Genomic DNA, 20,895 nt, shown 5'->3' with positions numbered 1-20,895 from the left:
CTGGGGAAACCCTACCAGATGGGCAGGGTACAAATAATAAATTATTATTATTATTATTATTATTATTATTATTATTATTATTATTATTCTGCCTCCGGGTTAAACTGCCCCATATGCGAGCTATTTTTCATGGCAAAGTTAGCGGCGCAAGTTTGGACCGGCACCGTCGCTGTTCCTGCATTGCAGAGGGTTGGACTATAGATGACCCAGGGGCAAGCATCCCCAAACTTGGCCCTCCAGCTGTTTTGGGACTACAGTTCCCATCATCCCTGACCACTGGTCCTGTTAGCTAGGGATGATGGGAGTTGTAGTCCCAAAACAGCTGGAGGGATGCCTGGACTAGATGACACTTGGGGTCCCATCCAACACTACAATTCAGGGGAGAACCATGTACTCCACATGTAGCTCCACGATGAAATAAAGGCGGGGTGAAAATGTGTTACATACTAATACACTTTTGAAGCAATGTGCAGTGCAGGATTGGGCCCCTGCACATTGGCTGAGGTCAGTAATGCTCAGATTGGGTGCCTGAGAAGGTTCTGTGCACCAGAACCCATCATCCCGGACTACTGGTCCTGCTAGCTAGGGATGATGGGAGGGCCAAGTCTGGGGGAGCCTGTCCTTGGGGGGAACCCTTCCAAGTCTACATTTCTGTGATTCTGTGTAACATTTTGTTGAAATGCTTCTGGCCTGAAAAGAGAGTGCCCCCTCCTTTTCTTGCCTCGGGCCTTTGCACCCTCTCTGCCCGCCTGCCTGTCCGTTCACCCCCATCTTCTCTCCCCCCCCCCCCGCGAATCTGGACCGTCTTGCATGCTCTCTTCCTGCTGTCTTTCTTTAGGTTCGTTTGCCAGCACCCTGCCCACCTATCAGAGGTCGGAGGTCATGCTTTTTATCATGAGCAAAGTCCCTCTTCCTTCTCTGCATCACCCTCTAGACACGGGCAAAGCTGGGTGAGGACACTTTTTCTCCTTCTCCCCCCTTTACCCCTTTTTCCTCCGACTGTTTTACTCTCTCCTTTACCTCCCCCCCCCCCACCCCAAATCCTCTTCCCACAGCCTGTAAATCCTCTGTTGGAGCAGGTTGGGCTGGATGACCCCGCTGTGCCCCATCCGAGGCTGCATTTTAAACCTGTATTTTAAATTGGGGTTCCCCCCCCATTATGCTTTTACTGTAATTTTTACTGTTGTTAGCCTCCTTGAGCCTGGCTCTGGCCGGGGAGGGCAGGGTATAAATAAATTTTTTTATTATTATTATCATTATTATTATTATTATTATTCAACTTGGCAATTCTCTGACTCCTGCCGTTTCTAGCAACTGGTATTTGAGAGTTTGCTGCCTCCGACATTGGAGACAGAGCAGAACCCGTTATGGCCCATAGCTCCTTTTGTGGGCACTAAAATACTACCTTCGGGACAAATTTAGAAGCCCATTTCTCTAAGTGTTTGCAAATACCTGGAGAGATTCTCTGCTCTGTCCACCAAAATGCTAACTTTTAAGTTCCACATTCCTCAAGATGTCTCAGCTCTGTCTGATGCCAGGAAGCACTTAGCAAAATGGTCCCGATTCTGGTTTCTGTTTAAAAATAAACAGCTCTTACCTTGGACTAATAGGAGATGTGTATTTAAATCTCTACCTGGGAGCTGGGAAAACAAGAATTAAAGAATTAAAGGTGACAGATATTTTGATGGAAAGCTGGAAGGAACAGCAGCCTCTCTTTATGAGGCTGGAGCCTTAGCAAGTCTTTGCGTTGCTGAACCCAGCCAGGAGAAAAAACAAGTTTCTGCATATCGGAGGGTGGGGAAAGAGAATTATTGGAGACTCAAATTAATTGCAATTGTTTTGGAAAAAAATAACCGGAATTTAAAAATCAAGCCAATTGTTTAGAAACACAGAACAACAAACCCCTGTGTTGCAAACTTAACACAACAAACAAGCAACACGAAGACCAGTATACTAGATAGCACTGCAATTCTTATTGCATAATATACGTAATTTAGTACAGCAAAAACAAAATGTGTACACTTGTAAATTCTCTAATATATTTGAAATCAAATGAACACACGTCTGTTAATCTTTGAAAGTCCATAAAAGCATAATAATAAAACTATTATTATTATTTTATTAGTTCATAGTGCTGAAGTGGTGAGTGAATAACAACGTAGGACAGTGATCCCGGATAATCTGACTGTTTCGCTGGAATCTTCTTCAGTGCAACCCATAGATTAGAAAAATACACAAGAAGCAGTGGTCATAAGGATGTTGCTGTTGTTTAGTCGTTTAGTCATGTCCGACTCTTCGTGACCCCATGGACCAGAGCACGCCAGGCACTCCTGTCTTCCACTGCCTCCCACAGTTTGGTCAAACTCATGTTCGTACCTTCGAGAACACTATCCAACCATCTCGTCCTCTGCCGTCCCCTTCTCCTTGTGCCCTCCATCTTTCCCAACATCAGGGTCTTTTCCAGGGAGTCTTCTCTTCTCATGAGGTGGCCAAAGTCTTGGAGCCTCAGCTTCACGATCTGTCCTTCCAGTGAGCACTCAGGGCTGATTTCCTTCAGAATGGAGAGGTTTGATCTTCTTGCAGTCCATGGGACTCTCAAGAGTCTCCTCCAGCACCAGAATTCAAAAGCATCCATTCTTCGGCGATCAGCCTTCTTTATGGTCCAGCTCTCACTTCCCTACATCACTACTGGGAAAACCAGAGCTTGAACTATACGGACCTTTGTTGGTAAGGTGATGTCTCTGCTTTTTAAGATGCTGTCTAGGTTTTTCATCGCTTTTCTCCCAAGAAGCAGGCGTCTTTTAATTTCCCATAGATTAGAAAAATGCACAAGGAGCAGTGGTCATAAGCATATGTTACATAGATTCCAGCGCCTAAAAAGTTTTACTGCTTAGCCCACAGGATAGCATCTATTACTTTGTTTCAACTATAGACTTATTATACTTCTACGGACTTTCAAAGATTTACAGACGTCTTTTCATTTTATTTCAAATATATTTTAGAATTCACAAGTGTACACATTTTTTTTTTTTTTGCTGTACTAAATTATGTATATTATGCAATAAGAATGGCAGTGGTATCTAGTAGACTAGTCTTTGTGTTGCTTGTGTTGTTAATTGTTTAGAAGCGGCAGCATAGTTTATCTGCAGACTTTGTGGCCTTAGTTTTAAAGAATTTACTGAAAAGGCTGTTTCTTAATTTGTCCATCAGTGCTGGGAAGTTTCCCTGTAACTGCCGCAGCAGATATGCCGCCTGAGAAATAAAGAAATAAAGTTAGCAAAATTGCAGAGGGGTGTGCACGCTTTTCTAGACTGTGTGGCGTAGGCACTATCACTGCAAGAGAGAAAATGAGGAAGGCGGCGCGTATTTCTTTTGTTACCTTGCACCCTGCAGCTAAGGAAATTCTGTTTGTGCCTCTCTGTGATTCTGAGTTAGCTTCTCAGTGCGAACATCACCACCGCCAGGCTTTAATCTCAACTTTTGCCTTTTTAGGGAGAATCGGAATCGGCTGACGCAGATCATGCTTCTGAAATCCCTCCTCCAGGTAACCAATGTGGTGTATTTTTTCATTAATTCCAGAATCTGGGAGAGTTGCCCTATGGAATGTGTTGCAACTGAGCTGCGGTGTTCCAACTCTTGATTCTTTTTTTAAAAAAAAGTTTTGTTTTGTTTTGTTTTTGTAACAAAAAACAAAAACACCTTTATTATACATCAATTTACATATAACTTAGACAATACACACCACAACATAGACACACCATAGATATCATAGACACTAACTTCCGATTCTTCTCCTTGTGCTATTTTACACTTTGTTAAGCTATACACATTTCATTATTATTATCTTGGTTTCCCATTTTATATCCGTAAACTTTTACAATGTACATTCTCTATATTTCAAGATTCATTCCATGTCTGTCAGGAGATTAACACTGTCACTGTAATTTTTAAGATATCCTTTAAATATCATCCAATATTTATTAACTTTTTGTACTGAATTTCCTCTTATTCTCCCTGTCGCTTTGGCAAGTTGTAAGTACAGTGGTGCCTCGCAAGACGAAATTAATTCGTTCCGCAAGTTTTTTCGTCTTGCGGAGCGCGGATTCCCCGGGTATTAACGGCTTTAAGAAAAAGGAAGCAAACCCGCAAGACGTTTTCGTCTTGCGAAGCACCTCGAAAAACGGAAAACCCTTTCGTTTAGCGAGTTTTTCATCTTGCGGGGCACCACTGTATTCTATCGTTTCCGCTTGCCAGTCTGTTTTTTGAGGATGTTATCACCTTTCCAATTCCTTGCTATTAAAATCCTAGCCCAGGCACGGGCAAACTCCGGCCCTCCAGATATTTTTGAGACTACAATTCCCATCATCCCTGACCACTGGTCCTGTTAGCTAGGGATGATGGGAATTGTAGTTCCAAAACATCTGGAGGCCCTTTCAAGCCCTAAACGGCCTCGGCCCAGTATACCTGGAGGATTATCTCCACCCTCATCATTCTGCCCAGACACTGCGGTCCAGCGCCGAGGGCCTTCTGGTGGTTCCCTCCCTGTGAGAAGCAAAGCTACAAAGAACCAGGCAGAGGGCCTTCTTGGTGGTGGCGCCCGCCCTGTGGAACACCCTCCCACCAGATGTCAAGGAAATAAACAACTATCTGAATTTTAGGAGACACCTGAAGGCAGCCCTGTTTAGGGAAGTTTTTACTGTGTGACATTTTAATGTATTTTTAATCTTTGTTGGAAGCAGCCCAGAGTGGCTGGGGAAACCCAGCCCGTTGGGTGGGGTACAAATAATAAATTATTATTATTATTATTATTATTATTATTATTATTATTGAGGGCTGGAATTTGCCTATGCCTGTCCTAGCCGCTGTGGTTGCATATATAAAGAGGGGTCTATGATTTTCCTTGATTTCCATGGACATAATACCTAACAGGAAGGCTCTGTGATTCTATGAGGTTGGCGCCGTTTAACGGAGATCTCTGTGGACCCCACAGGTCTCCACCGGCTTCCAGTGCAGCAACATGCTGACAGCTCTGCCCAGCTCCTTCCTGGACCGTCTCCTGTCTGCGGCTCTGATGGAGGACGCAGAGATCCGCCTCTTTGTCCTCCAGATCCTCATCAGCTTCATTGACCGCCACGGGAACAAGCACAAGTTCCAGACCATCAGGTGTGCAGGCCTTGCCTTCCGTTTGCAGGCTGGCAGGATGGGGGGGCGGTGTTGGGATGCAGCCGAGGAATCGGGGGCAATAGGCAGGCCCCCAGCTGGCCTCAGCCCACCGGCCGGTGGGCCAGGCAATCTCCAGTCCTTGGATCAGCATGAAACTGCGACCCTAGCTTCATAAGCCTTCAGAAGCTGAGCACACACACTCAGCTGTGCAGGGAGAGGCTGTGTTGAACATATTTACAAGCAGTTTATTCAGCATGTACAGTGGCACCTCAGGTTAAGTACTTAATTCATTCCAGAGGTCCGTTCTTAACCTGAAACTGTTCTTAACCTGAAGCACCACTTTAGCTAATGGGGCCTCCTGCTGCCGCTGCATCTCCAGAGCCCGATTTCTGTTCTTATCCTGAAGCAAAGTTCTTAACCTGAAGCACTATTTCTGGGTTAGCAGAGTGTGTAACCTGAAGCGTATGTAACCTGAAGCGTATGTAACCCTAGGTACCACTGTAAAGGTAAAGGGACCCATGACCATTAGGTCCAGTCGTGACCGACTCTGGGGTTGCGGCGCTCATTTCGCTTTATTGGCCGAGGGAACCGGCGTACAGCTTCCGAGTCATGTGGCCGGCATGACTAAGCCAATTCTGGCGAACCAGAGCAGCACACGGAAACGCCGTTTACCTTCCCGCCAGAGCAGTACCTATTTATCTACTTGCACTTTGACGTGCTTTCAAACTGCTAGGTTGGCAGGAGCAGGGACCGAGCAATGGGAGCTCACCCCGTCACGGGGATTCGAACCGCCAACCTTTTGATCGGCAAGCCCTAGGCTCTGGGCTTTAACCCACAGCGCTACCCGCGTCCCACTTATTCAGCATACATCAGGACAAAAGGAAAACATGTCTTCTTCCCTTGATGTCCAAAGCAAGCAGCTAAATGCAAAAGCTGTACACAAACGGAAGTTCCCAGCAAGCTGTGCTGGAGTGTAAACAGGCAGGTGACATACAACAATCATGCCTGTCCCTTAAGGTGGAACGGAATATTCTAACAGACGGGAGCCCAGCAGGACCCCAGCAGCAGGACCCCAGAACAGTGGTGGCAAACCTTTTGGAGACCGAGTGCCCAAACTGCAACCCAAAACAAACTTATTTTTCGCAAAGGGCCAACACAGCAATTTACCGTATTTTTCCGTGTTGTTGGGCTCGGGGGGTTGCGGTTTGCCCATAGCTGTTGAGCACAGAGCCTAGGGCTTGCCGATCAGAAGGTTGGCGGTTTGAATCCCTGCGATGGGTTGAGCTCCCATTGCTCGGTCCCAGCTCCTGCCAACCTAGCAGTTCGAAAGCACATCAAAGCGCAAGTAGATAAATAGGTACCACTCTGTTTCCGTGCGCTGCTCTGGTTCGCCAGAAGCGGCTTCGTCATGCTGGCCACATGACCCAGCAGCTGCAGGTAGATGTTGAAAAGCATGGGGGAGAGGACAGAACCCTGAGGCACCCCACAAGTGAGAGCCCAGGGGTCTGAACACTCATCCCCCACTACCACTTTCTGAACACGGCCCAGGAGCACTGCAACCACTATGCCACGCTGCCTCTCATCCTTTGCCATTTCCCCGCACAGCACCATCAGCGATATCTCCGTCCTGAAGCTGAAAGTGGACAAGTGCTCCCGCCAGGATACGGTCTTCATGAAAAAGGTACGCGGGGGGGGGGGGAGCGCTTGTGGGTTTGCAAGACTTGCAGGTGGAAGGATGTGAGCCAGCCAGGTGGACAGGTAGACATCAACGGGGGGTGGGGGGAAATCATTTCTGGCACTTTCCATGTGCAACGTCGTTTATCCACCATAATAATAATAATAATAATTTATTACTTATACCCCTCCCATCTGGCTGGGCCTCCCCAACCACTCTGGCCGGCTTCCAATAGAATATTAAAAACACAATAAAACATCAAAACTTCCCTAAACACCCTGAATCTTCCGACATTCATTGCATGTTCACAGATGCTAGTGTTATGAGAAGGAGAAAAACTCCTATTATTATTTGGCGGCCCTTTTTGAGGCAACCAGGACTGTGCCGTATTCCAAATGTGGCTGCACCCCAGATTTCTATACCGGAAAACCTACAATGCTGTTGGTTTAGTTTTCAGAGGCATGGAAGTATAAAAGTCCTCCGGCGACACCTCTCTCACAAACACTGCCTCTCTGCTTTTCCACAGCACTCGCAACAGCTCTATCGCCACATGTACTTGACGTGCAAGGAGGAGAGCAACGGGCGGGCGCATTACGAGGCCATCTACAGCCTGCTGGCGCTCACCAGCATCGAGCTGGCCAACGAGGAGGTGGTGGTGGACCTCATCCGCCTGGCGCTGGCCATGCAGGTAGGGACTCCTGGAGAAGAGGAGGTTAAGGGGTGATATGATAGCCATGTTCAAATATATAAAAGGATGTCACATAGAGGAGGGAGAAAGGTTGTTTTATGCTGCTCCAGAGAAGCGGACACGGAGCAATGGCTCCAAACTACAAGAAAGAAGATTCCACCTAAACATTAGGAAGAACTTCCTGACAGTAAGAGCTGTTTGACAGTGGAATTTGCTGCCAAGGAGTGTGGTGGAGTCTCCTTCTTTGGAGGTCTTTAAGCAGAGGCTTGACAACCATATGTCAGGAGTGCTCTGATGGTGTTTCCTGCTTGGCAGGGGGTTGGACTAGATGGCCCTTGTGGTCTCTTCCAACTCTAGGATTCTATGATTCTATGACTGGGCCAGGGGGAGTCTGCCAGCTGATTCCTTTATTTCTTGGGGGGTCCGGAGGAGAGAGAATGGGGTGCCAAAGCAATATTGATATGACTATTGCTAAGGTGGTTTTAATCTGTATCAGACGGGCTTTCCCTGACGTGTGACCCAGCTCTCTATATTTTGGGGAAAATTTTGATTGAAGAAATGGCTTTGCGGTTTTTAAAGAGTTCAGTCTTTGTGATTTATCTTATTTGTCAACCCATTCATTCGTAGCCTTTGGGCTGTGAAGCTGTTTGGAAATCTGTGAAACAAAAAATAAATTTGTTCCGCAAAGAGCTTTTAGAGAATTAATCTGATCCAGCGCCAGGTGTTCTTTCTGTATTTTATTGATTTAATAATGTTATAGTTATGTGATGTTTTGATACTTTTATTTGTCTGAGTTAGTATCATAGAACTGTGGGTTTGAAGGGACCCTGAGGACGCTGCAATAATAATAATAATAATTTATTATTTATACCCCGCCCATCTGGCTGGGTGTCCCCCGGCCACTCTGGGCGGCTTGCAACAAAATATTAAGATACAGTAATGCAATGCAGAAATATGCAGCTGTATTGTTCAGGGATCAAACCTGCAACCACGCTCTTAACCAACTGAGCTTAGGCGGTTTATACATATTATTATGTAAATGAATATCAGTGAGTTCTGGCATATAGATTCAGAGTATCGTAGTGTTGGAAGGGACCCTAAAGGTCATTCAGTCCAACCCCTTGCAATGCAGAAAGTTCAACCAAAGCTTCCTTGACAGATGGCCATCTAACCTCACAGGTACAAGCCATCAGTGCCGGATTTACATATAAGCTAAACAAGCTGTAGCTTAGGGCCCCACTCTCTTGGGGCCCCCAAAAAAATTAAAGAAAAAAAACCTGGATGTACATTTCCAAAAGATAAGATAACAACCAAATAAAATAAAACCTACATACAGCAACAGGGTTTTGTGTTGTGTAGGCTCCTAGGATGCAAGTCATGGGCCCCGCCTGCTAGCCTGTGCCCTAAAATATCATTGGTTTGCTCCTTTCTATATATAGGGTGCCTACATTCTGCATGGACTAGTTGCAGGGCAACATGCGCAAATGGCTTGAGATACCTATTAGGTCCATCAATTACCACATAGCATATAGTAAAGGTAAAGGGACCCCTGACCATTAGGTCCAGTCGTGGCCGACTCTGGGGTTGCAGCGCTCATCTCGCTTTACTGGCCGAGGGAGCCAGCGTACAGTTTCCAGGTCAGGTGGCCAGCATGACTAAGCCGCTTCTGGCGAACCAGAGCAGCGCATGGAAACGCCGTTTACCTTCCCGCCGGAGCGGTACCTATTGATCTACTTGCACTTTGAGGTGCTTTCAAGCTGCTAGGTGGGCAAGAGCAGGGACCGAGCAACAGGAGCTCACCCCGTCGTGGGGATTCGAACCGCCAACCTTCTGATCGGCAAAACCTAGGCTCTGTGGTTCAACCCACAGTGCCACCCGTGTCCTCACATAGCATATATTCAACACAAAGAACAGTGATGATTTGTTGTTGACAAAGGACAGCTGGACATATAAAGGGCCCCATTACCTTCAGTAGCTGAGGGCCTCATCCAACCTCAATCTGGCCCTGCAAGCGATATAAGATTTCTGCTCTGCCAGTGGCTGTCAAAGAGCAGCTTAGAATAACCCAGTTCAACCCAACAAGACGATGGAGAAGCAGAGCCAACAGAGGAGAATCAGGCATTTCCCAGGTCTCTCGAGTTTTTCCGTTGACGTTCATATCAGACTGCCCGGACCCATAACATCCCAACCTTCTTTGCAGGAGCTGGCCCAGGTCAACGAGGACAACCTGCCTTTATACAGTCGCTGTGCCCTCTATGCCCTCGGCGCCGCCTACCTGAACCTGATCAGCCAGCTGACCACAGTGCCCGCCTTCTGCCAGCACATTCACGAGGTCTGTATTGTCCCTGTTATAAAAGGTAAAGGGACCCCTGACCATTAGGTCCAGTCGTGACCGACTCTGGGGTTGTGGCGCTCATCCCGCTTTACTGGCCGAGGGAGCCGGCTTTCGGGTCATGTGGCCAGCATGACTAAGCCGCTTCTGGCGAACCAGAGCAGCGCACGGAAACGCCATTTACCTTCCCGCCAGAGCGTTACCTATTTATCTACTTGCACTTTGACGTGCTTTCGAACTGCTAGGTTGGCAGGAGCAGGGACCGGGCAACGGGAGCTCACCCTGTCACAGGGATTCGAACCGCCGACCTTCTGATTGGCAAGCCCTAGGCTCTGTGATTTAACCCACAGCACCACCCACGTCCCACTCTGATAGAGTAAACCCATCTTAATATCGGGGAACCTAAATGTCAGTGTGTGCCAAGCAGGGCGCTCAGAGATGTGGGCGCTGGTGGTGGTCGAAGGTTTCCCCAAGGATCTCAGCTGGCTGAGCGAGTCTTGCCTCTGCTTTTTTTCCAGGTCATTGAGATGAGGCAGAAGGAGGCGCCGTACCTGCTCCCCGAAGGCGTGTTTGCAGAGAAGCCCAGGTAAGCCAGCCCAGGAGCCTCTGACTTGGAATCCAAGACTTGATGCTTTCCTCATCCGGTGACACGCATACTCCTTTTGTGCTGATGCCTTCCTTGGCCCTTCCTCTGCATGAGGGAATGCTCTGAGCAGCAAGGGAGCAGGCGGGAGAGAGAGAGGCTTTGGCACCCCCTCTCATTTCTCCTCCCGATTCCCTTCCGTAGGCTATCAAGGAACCTGGACCGCCTGGGCCCTGAGATCCTCTTTCGGCAGAGCAAGATCAGCGAGGTGCTGGGGGGCAGCGGATACAATTCAGACCGGCTCAGCACCCCTTATATCCCCCAGCTGACAGGTACGGGGGCTGAGAGTGCCCTCCGATGCCAGGGGAGGGAGGGGAAAAGGCAAAGTGGTTGAATATGCACCTCTAAACCCCCTGCCACCCTCTTAAAGGTAAAGGTAAAGGGATTGCTGACCATTAGGTCCAGTCGTGGCCGACTCTGGGGTTGCGGTGCTCATCTCGCTTTATTGGCTGAGGGAGCCAGCATACAGCTTGCAGGTCATGTGGCCAGCAGGACTAAGCTGCTTCTGGCAAACCAGAGCAGCGCACAGAAACGCCGTTTACCTTCCCGCTGGAGCAGTACCTATTTATCTACTTGCACTTTGACGTGCTTTCGAACTGCTAGGTTGTCAGGAGCAGGGACCGAGCAACAGGAGCTCACCCCGTCGCAGGGATTCGAACCACCGACCTTCTGATCGTCAAGTCCTAGGCTCTGTGGTTTAACGCACAGTGCCACCCAAGTCCCTGCTACCCTCTTATTACATCCCAATAGGTAGTCCTGCACTTCAGGAAGCACCAATCTAGAACAACTCTACATTCCTCATACCATTTCATTTTTAAAGTAATAGTTTTTATTAAGCTTTACAGTGGCTGCTCGGGTTGAGAACCTGATCCATGCAGGATGCACGTTCGCAACCCGCAGCGTTCGCAACCCGCATCTGCGCACATGCAGTTGCAATTTGGGGCTTCTGCTCATGCGCAAAGCGCGATTTAGCACTTCTGCGCATGTGCGACCGCCGAAACCCAGAAGTAACCCGTTCCAGTACTTCTGGGTTTTGGCAGTCCGCAACCCAAAAAAACGCAACCTGCAGCGGCTGTAACCCAAGGTATGACTGTATAGGGGGAAAAATACAAAACTTAATATCTTTTCCCTTTTTTATCTAAACTAAGACTTTGGTCTAGATACAATAAAAGCATAAAAGGGAGAGAAAAAAGGAAAGGAAAGGAAAGGAAAGGAAGAGTAAAATAGAGGTTAAGAGAGAAAGACAGAAAGATAACACTCAGAAAGTAAAAAAAAACCTTCCCATTCTTCATTTGTCTGCTGTATAAAAGCAATATGCACTTTATCCAGTCCAACACCCAACAAAGTCACTTTCCATAAACAAATATGATCTCCAATCCTCAAATCCAAATATCATCATATCTTTTCCACACAAAATTCTGTAAGAGGTTTCCAGTCTTTAGCAAATGTTAACAATGACTTTTCTCTGATTTAAACATGCCGGTGTCCCCATCTCGGCTAAAAGCCTGCTAGTTTTAACAGCCGTTCCTCCCATGTTGGCAATTTCCCTTTCAGATGAAGATCGGCTGTCAAAGAGGAAGAGCATTGGCGAGACCATCTCCCTGCAGGTGGAAGTGGAGTCGAGAAATAGCCCCGAAAAAGAGGAGGTACGCGGTTTGGATGGTGCCCTGTCACGGCCCGTTTGTCGCAAGCCGCCGGGAGATTTCGTGGAAGTCGGGGTTGGGTGACAGGGGACCCAAGAGGCTTTGTAGGGAAGGAGACGGCCTCTCAGCTCTTGGCCCTGAGCTGTTTAGGGCTGATGGGATTATTGGTTCAGGAGATCTTCCCCACCCCCAATCGTTTGCTGGCAGCCCCGTTTGCCTCTCAAGTAGGAGAAGAGGAGGTTAAGGGGTGATATGATAGCCATGTTCAAATATATAAAAGGATGTCACATAGAGGAGGGAGAAAGGTTGTTTTCTGCTGCTCCAGAGAAGCGGACACGGAGCAATGGATCCAAACTACAAGAAAGAAGATTCCACCTAAACATTAGGAAGAACTTCCTGAGAGTAAGAGCTGTTTGACAGTGGAATTTGCTGCCAAGGAGTGTGGTGGAGTCTCCTTCTTTGGAGGTCTTTAAGCAGAGGCTTGACAACCATATGTCAGGAGTGCTCTGATGGTGTTTCCTGCTTGGCAGGGGGTTGGACTCGATGGCCCTTGTGGTCTCTTCCAACTCTATGATTCTAGGATTTCTGCCCAGACAACAATGACATCTTGAGACTCCTGGTTTCTAACATTTCTGTTCTCTTCTCTCCTCCTTCCACTGTCCACTCAAACCCAAAACAGAGAGCCCCTGCCGAGGAGATCACGTATGAAACCTTGAAGAACGCAATTGGTAAGAGTCTTTGGGGACCAGAGGTGTCCAGCAGGGTCCCCTGCCCCTTTTGCACCCCACTTTGGGCAAAAAGGAAGGGACCATTGGCAACTCTCTCTCTCTTTAATAATATTTCTCTTACATTTTTAACAAAACGTAACAAAAAACAACAACACAGTAACGAATACAATAACAACCACACACAAAAATTGTTGGCATGCAGAGGGGCTGGGAGGCCAGCTGACAAGCCCACCTACACATCACTGCATTCCTTCAGAAGCCTAAGAGAAGCTGCATTCTCCATCCCACAAAGATTTTCTTGCTCCCAAACCATCAAGGTTTTCCTCAGAAGCTGTCAGCATTTAACTTGGGTGTTAATTTACTACTTGATGTCATACAATTAATTGTACCACAACAACTCAAAGCGGTTTAGGAAAAAATTGTAAAAGCAATAAAAATACCCCTAAGTAAAATTAACAATATTTGAAAAGATATTGCTGAGCTCACCCCATCGCGGGGATTCGAACCGCCGACCTTCTGATCGGCGGGCCCTAGGCTCTGGGGTTTAACCCACAACGCCACCCACATCCCTTTGTATGCTGGTAGGGACACCTTGAACTTGGTTCTCGCTGTCGTGTCCAACGAACGTTCCTGGTCTTCTTCTTTTTTAGTAGACAGCGTTGCGGTGGAGGAACAGGAGCGGGAGAGGAGGAGGCAAGTGGTGGAAAAGTTCCAGAAAGCTCCCTTTGAAGAAATCGCGGCTCACTGTGGCGCCCGGGTGAGTAGTGGATTTGTTCGCTGTGCGTGCACACTCCATATGGGATGCCGCACATGCACATTCCATATGGATGTCATGTGTGCGTCGCCAGGCGGTGCGTCCTGCCCCTGGTGTCAAAGAGGGTTCCTCCGCCACTGGACACGAGACAAGCATAAACACACTCTCTGTCGGAACTTGCGCTCGACCGAGCTACTCCTCCAGTCGAGTCCTCCGACGGTGATTAATGACCTAAGCCTTTGATGAGGCTCCAGACATGTTCCCATTATGCAGAGTATCCAAGCAGCAGAAGGAGAGAAAAATATGAGCTGCATTGCTAAGAGTATTATTTCTAACTACGCAGACAGAAAAGAATATGCATCCTCTCTCTGTGAAAGCAGAGAGGCAACTGGTACAAAGAAACCGGAAACCAGTAATATCAACATCCATCTCCCATGAGACTTCCAACAGTCTGGAATCTCTGGAATGTAAACAGAGTCTTGTGACTCTAAGCAGCTGCACAGTGGCACAAACAGAAACCTAACACTCTCTACATGAGCATTAAGCAATGCTGCTGCATTGCGAACCAATCTGCTCCAGTGCAGTTCTCTGGTCTCGGAAGTGAGCCTTGCAAAGATCCAAGATGATCCGCTCACATTTCCCTATGCCAGCTCCCCCTGTGATACTAATGCCGGGTAGCATTTTGCCTCCAGTGCTCATCCTTTGCCCTGAGCAAAATCCCTCACTTAGTGTGATTTCACCCACTTCCCCCAACAACACTAACACCTTGAACTGGGCTTGATAGCAAAATGGCAACCTCTGAGCGCAGGTTTTCTGTGCTAGCGAGGCCTCCCCCTTGTCAGCAATCGCGCTGCAGCATTTTGCACAGCCAGCAGCCTCAGGTTCAAACGCCAGAGAAGCCCCATGTGGATCGCATTGCAGGGCAGCAATTCCTATTTTTAATTATAAAATAGATTTGTAAAATAGGAATAAAATTAATTTATTCCTAATAAAATAGGAATGAAATAGATTTGCTCATCCTTTGCACTGAGCAAAATCTATACATTCTCAAAAAGCAAAAAAATACAACTATAGCACCATTTCCCAGTTTGCATTCTCTTGAGGTTAAAATTAGGCCCCGCCCCCATTTCCATGCTTCCCTCAAATGATCTATTAGTGCTGCGTATTAGAGTTATCCCATGCCTTCGTTCCTCCCTGTCTACAATTCCAATGCTCATAGTCGTTCCTCTTCTTGTTGCAGGCCACGCTTCTGCAGAGCAAGCTCAACCAGATATTTGAGATCACCATACGGTAAGGGGGTGGAAGGGGGAGAGAGGTTGGGGGTGCTGGGTGGGGGCATTAGGATCATTCTCCTCACATGTAGGACCCTGGCAGAGACACATGCCCGACTGGCACATTCTCTCCCTCCTGGTCGATCGCTCGGGAGCTTCAAAAGCTTTCTTCAGCCTGAACATCACAGCAGCCGATGCCAGCAGACATCGGCATACTTAGGGATCCGCAGAGTCTTTGCAGCTTGCGTAACAGAACTAAGTAGCACAGCATTTTGGCTAATCTATGTTTATTTACATATAATACACTCGGAGCATTCTGATTTAGCTCCTGCCTCTTTCTCATCAGACAGCAAAGAGAGAAAGAACAAAGGACAATAGCCCATAGCTGTCAACCTTCCCTTTTTTTGCGGGAAATTCCCTTATTCCAGCGCCGTTTCCCGCTGCTATCCCGGATTGTTAGATATCCCGTAGACTGTCCCTGGGACAGGTGAGGCTGCTGATCCCTTATTTTTGAGGCTGCTGATCCCTAATTTTCAAATCTGAAAGTTGACAGCTATGATAGTCCCACTTCATGGAACACAGTAATACCAAAACATCCTGTCTTGGTCACTTCCATCACTGTGGAATGAAAACATACACCGTCATGTGATAGACAACAATCCCATGACTGCAAACACGAAGCAGGAATCCTAACAGGAGGCAGCGCACAGGAGAAACCCCTCTCCCCGCACGAGCCTTGCACAGGAGAACTTCTCCCGCTTGTTTTGGGCAGAGCAGCTTTCTTTTGTGACACTTTTTCCCCCACCATACTGTCAGTGGCTGGACTGAGGAGGAATGGTGGGAGTCGCCCCCCCCCCCCAAACACACACCTTCCCAGGAAAAGGAGGAGAGTATAGATTTAGAACAGTGGTTTGCCGAAGGGCATGGTTCAGAGGCTGGCAAGGGTAAAACCTGGAATATATTGGGGGGGCCAGCGGTAAGGAGACGCATTGGGGGAGAGACAGGTAACAGATTCAGTGTCTCTTGAAAGCATTCCTGACCACTCCCCCACCGAACCAGGTGTGTGTCTTGCCAAATGCGAGATGGTTCTTTTAAAATTAGATTCAGAAGCATTATAAACGCAAGTGTAATAAACGGAAATCTGCCCTTATTCCCTTATGGGGGGGGGGGACACAAGAGCCCTTGTAGAGTCCTTTGCAGGTTCTCCATCCTGTTTTGGTCACTTTCCACACTGTGGAATGAAAACATACACCGTCATGTGATAGACAACAATCCCATGACTGCAAACACGAAGCAAGAATCCTAACAGGGGGCAGCACACGGGAGAAAATAACGGAGGCCAACCAGAGAATATTATGAAGCAAAGCAGCTAGTAAGCCTGATCTTTGTTGAACTGTTGCAACAGGGTGGCCCCCTGTTGCAGGAAAGGAGGAGGACCCCGAACCAAGGTGTGTCCGCCCTTATATAGACATTTTAAATTGCCCACCCTGGAGTTCAAGACCACCCCCAGACCCATCATACCCACATCGCAGAAAGGGCGGTCTACAGCAGAAATCTGAGTGTGTTGTTTAACCTCCTGTCGTTGTTTATCTCCTGTCTGGCAGGTTACCTGTTAATGCTTACTCGCCTGGGGAGCCTGGCCAGTCTTTTGTAATGATAAATACTTAGTTCCTGAGTCCAGGTCACAGGCTCACCCTATTCATAAACATTTGGTCAGTTTGGGAGCCAATATGGCTTCATGGCTGTTTTCCTGTGCCGCTTCAGACATGTGGTTTATATATTTATGTACGTGTTCTAAGACCTTTCCTTGGCCAACAATTAGCTCAGCAATTGTCTCCTCTGGGCACTTCCTCGAGTCCCTATTTTTCAAGGGCAAAACAGCTTTGGAATGGAGGAAACTGGCAAAGGAGTTGATTTTATATTATTTTTTAAAGCTAGGTAACTTCCCTGAGCTGCCAAGTCGAAAGGATATACATTCAGGCGTAATATTTGTAACATTTAACAACTTTAAAGATGTGCCACCACCCCCCCTCCCGTAATTTCTGTAACAACACACACACACTCCAGAGCGACAAGGGCCAGCTGTGTCTCAAAGTCCTCTTCTCTTGACCGCAGACCTCCTCCCAGCCCCTCCGGGACCATCACGGCCGCGTACGGCCAGCCTCAGAGCCACTCCATCCCGGTCTATGAGATGAAGTTCCCGGACCTGTGCGTCTACTGAGGGGTCCCAACTGCATGCCAGGATGCGACTTCGGCTTCGAACCATCACCTGGGACCAGGCGGATCGCGATCCTGCTGCCTCCAGGAGCCCATGGGGGAGGGCATCCCCTTTGGACCACCTTCCAAGCAATGGGGATGCAGGATGAATCCGCTTACAGTCCCACACACACACCCCAAGGCCCCTTCGTCTTCCTTCCCCTCCTTTGTGCTTGACTCGATTTCCCCGTTATGCGGAAGAGAGCACCTGGGCAGCCTTTGACGGACAGTCGCAAGAGGCGGGGCGCCATTTTTGGCCTCCCTTTTTTAAGAAGATGTTTTAAAAAGTCTTTTTTGATGGGTCGGGTGTTTCCTTTCTCTCTCTCTCTCTCCACTGAACGCGTGTGTTGATAATCCATCGCATAAAGTCAATCTATTCTCTGTGGGTCTGTGTCGTTTTTGCTGCTGGTTCCTGGCTCAGAATATTTTCCTGGCCAAAAAAATGCACCTTTCTCCCATCCGCACCCCGTAATGTACATAGGGATCTTTTGGGACAGAGTTAGATAAATATATATTCACCGTATTTTTCGCTCTATAAGACGCACCAGAACACAAGACGCACCAAGTTTTTGGAGGAGGAAAACAAGAAAAAAAATATTCTGAATCTCAGAAGTCAGAACAGCAAGAGGGATCGCTGCGCAGTGAAAGCAGCAATCCCTCTTGCTGTTCTGGCTTCTGGGATAGCTGCGCAGCCTGCATTCGCTCCATAAGACGCACACACATTTCCCCTTACTTTTTAGGAGGGGAAAAGTGAGTCTTATAGAGCAAAAAATACGGTAAATGTAATAACTCCTGCCTAGAGTTACTCTTCAGTGCCATGAGTCTTATCGATAAGGCATAAATCTGCCTAGATATGAATCTATCTGTATAGATAGATAGATTTCTGATATGATTCGATAATCTTTATTGTCATTGTCCCATACAGAACAACGAAATTGAAAATATCTACATCAGACATTCAAAAACCAACAAGCCTGCTATCCCAGCCTGCTTAACCCCCTAAAAATTCTGATACCCCATAATTAAATACAATATACTCCCATAGAGACTACCTTATACTGCGTTTAAAACCAAAACTGCATTTGGATAGAAACTGTTTCTCAGACGGCTAGTCCTAGTCTTTATAATCCTGTACCTTCTTCCAGAAGGCAAAAGCTGAAAGAGATTTAAAGATATGGAACAAAGTAACAACATAATGTTCATATCCCAGTACCCTCTCAGTTTGGGAGTTGGGTATGTTTAGCCTGGAGAGGAGACTGAGAGGTGATATGAGAGCCATCTTCAAATATCTCAAGGGCTGTCAAATGGAAGATGGAGCAAGCTTGCTTTCTGCTGCTCCAGAGGGTAGGACTCAAACCCATGGCTTCAAATTACAAGAAACAAGATTCCCTTTCTGACACTACAGTGGAACGGTCTCCCTCGGGAGGTGGTGGTCTCTCCTTCCTTGAAGGTTTCTAAGCAGAGTTTGGATGGCCATCTGCCATGGACGCTGTAGCTGAGACTTCTGCATCGCCGTTCTATCGTTCTACGATAACTCTTTATTTGAAAACTGGCTTTTAATTCACAAGTAGATGGGCCTGGATAAAGTCTATGATACATAACATCTGAGGGCATGACTATTCATGGTCTCAAATACCCTCCTGGGATTTGAGGAACACAACAATGTGTCATGCTGAGGTGCAATGAAGGAGGTGGAAACAAGTCATTGTTGATCCTCAAAAGGTCACATATTGTTGTGGGGTGCTGAGTTGATCTGTGTTTGAATAGTTATCTGGGTGGCCTTTTCAAACAAGCGTTAATGTCACAGGCTCAGGCCGGACTGTCTTTAAGAAAACATTTTGTTTTCTTGAAAGGGGTTTGTTTGTTTGTTTGTTTGTTTTGCATTGGACGGCCGCAATAGCAGGTCAATGGAGCCACCATTGGGACTCTGGTTTCCTCTGCGTTTAAAGCTCATATTGCGCAATTGCTAGGGGAGAGTCCCCAATTTGAATCTCGTCTATGCCGTGCAGACTTACAAGGAGGACTTAGCGAAGCTGGCCTCCTATGCCTCTGTTCTTCCATCCGCAGATATGATGGGCTCAGAGCCTTAGAGCTGTTGTAAGGCCCATAGATCAAAACCATAAGGGGTGGGCAACATAAGGGTCAGACTGAATCCAAACCAAAGGCCAGGCGGAACAGCTCTGTCTCGCAGGCCCTGCGGAAAGATGTCAAGTCCCGCAGGGCCCTAGTCTCTTGTGACAGAGCGTTCCACCAAGTCGGGGCCAGCACCGAAAAGGCCCTGGCCCTTGTTGAGACCAAGCTAACCACCTTGCGACTTGTGACCTCCAAAGCGTTGTCATTCGTGGACCTTAAGGTCCTCCATGGGGCATACCAGCAAAGAGGCGGTCCTGTAGGTACATGGGATCTGTGGTCCAACCGAACTTTCAACCATGACGAGACTGACTCTAGAGCAGGGGTCAGCAAACTTTTTCAGCAGGGGGCTGGCCGCCATCCCTTAGACCTTGTGGGGGGGGGGCTGGACTATATTGGGGGGAACGAACACATTCCTATGCCCCACAAATAACCCAGAGATGCATTTTAGATAAAAGCACACATTTTACTCATGTAAAAACATGCTGATTCCTGGACTGTCCACGGGCCGGATTTAGAAGTCGATTGGGCAGGATCCGGTCCCCGGGCCTTAGTTTGCCTATCCATGCTCTAGAGTAGGCACCCCCAAACTTGGCCCTCCACATGTTTTGGGACTACAACTCCCATGATCCCTAGCTAACAGGACCAGTGGTCAGGGCTGATGGGAACTGTAGTCCAAAACATCTGGAGGGCCGAAGGTTGGGGATGCCTGCTCTAGAGGGCTGTTGCTGGAGATCTCTGAAGTAACTGGAGGAGATAAGGGCCAATAAACAGGGACTCTTAATTCTTTGGCAAAGGGAAGGTCGAATCCTTAGCGTGCGGTGACACAATATTACGGACGGTGGGACACCCGGTACTGGGGATAATAATTTCCCTCAGAGGGTGGTGGACTGTTATGTACTGAAGTTCTCACCCTGGGCCAGCAGGAGGATACTGTAGATAGTTATGCCATTCTGCAATGACCCTTTAGATTCCATCCAGCTATACAATTCTGCAATAGTTAAAGCTGACTATAACAGATTGCGATATGATTTGTCTCCAGCAACAGTGTTTGGGTACCACGAGCTGAACATGAGCAGTGTGATGCAGCAGTAAAAAAAAAAAGGTAACGCTATTCTGGGCTACAACTACAGAAGTCGAGTTTCCAGGTCAAGGGAAGTCATAAAGGTAAAGGGACCCCTGACCATTAGGTCCAGTCACGGACGACTCTGGGGTTGCGGCGCTCATCACGCTTTACTGGCAGAGGGAGCCGGCGTACAGCTTCCGGGTCATGTGGCCAGCAGGAATAAGCCACTTCTGGAGAACCAGAGCAGCGCACGGAAACGCCGTTTACCTTCCCGCCAGAGTGGTACCTATTTATCTACTTGCACTTTGATGTGCTTTCGAGCTGCTAGGTTGGCAGGAGCAGGGACCGAGCAACAGGAGCTCACCCCGTTGTGAGGATTTGAACTGCTGACCTTCTGATCGGCAAGTCGTAGGCTCTGTGGTTTAGACCACAGCGCCACCCACGTCCCAATACAATGAATAAAGGTAAAGGGACCCCTGACTGTTAGGTCCAGTCATGGATAACTCTGGGGTTGTGGCGCTCATCTTGCTTTACTGGCCGAGGGAT

At 47.7% G+C, this 20,895-nt stretch overlaps 1 protein-coding gene across 6 annotated transcripts in view; it reads left to right on the top strand.

The window, feature by feature from the left end:
• EFR3B (EFR3 homolog B) overlaps positions 1–17,538 on the top strand; it is a 118,470-nt gene extending 100,932 nt beyond the window's left edge. For 5 of the 6 annotated variants that reach the window (XM_081854632.1, XM_081854630.1, XM_081854627.1 and 2 more), the window contains exons 11-23: positions 839–950; positions 3,493–3,544; positions 4,991–5,163; positions 6,769–6,844; positions 7,365–7,526; positions 9,727–9,858; positions 10,377–10,444; positions 10,646–10,773; positions 12,056–12,147; positions 12,824–12,872; positions 13,523–13,629; positions 14,867–14,916; positions 17,013–17,538. In XM_081854632.1, coding sequence (XP_081710758.1) covers positions 839–950; positions 3,493–3,544; positions 4,991–5,163; positions 6,769–6,844; positions 7,365–7,526; positions 9,727–9,858; positions 10,377–10,444; positions 10,646–10,773; positions 12,056–12,147; positions 12,824–12,872; positions 13,523–13,629; positions 14,867–14,916; positions 17,013–17,118 — 1,307 coding nt within the window. In that variant the 3' untranslated portion in view covers positions 17,119–17,538. The remainder of the gene's footprint in view (positions 1–838; positions 951–3,492; positions 3,545–4,990; positions 5,164–6,768; positions 6,845–7,364; positions 7,527–9,726; positions 9,859–10,376; positions 10,445–10,645; positions 10,774–12,055; positions 12,148–12,823; positions 12,873–13,522; positions 13,630–14,866; positions 14,917–17,012) is intronic. The other variant, XM_081854628.1, reaches the window with a different exon arrangement.
• The last annotated feature ends 3,357 nt before the right edge of the window (positions 17,539–20,895 follow it).

Source organism: Podarcis erhardii, assembly GCF_964252035.2.
Source record: "Podarcis erhardii genome assembly, chromosome: 3".
NCBI classification, from domain to species: domain Eukaryota; kingdom Metazoa; phylum Chordata; class Lepidosauria; order Squamata; family Lacertidae; genus Podarcis; species Podarcis erhardii.
The sequence above is the reverse complement of the archived record's forward strand: the minus strand, read 5'-3'. Positions and strand labels throughout refer to the sequence as shown.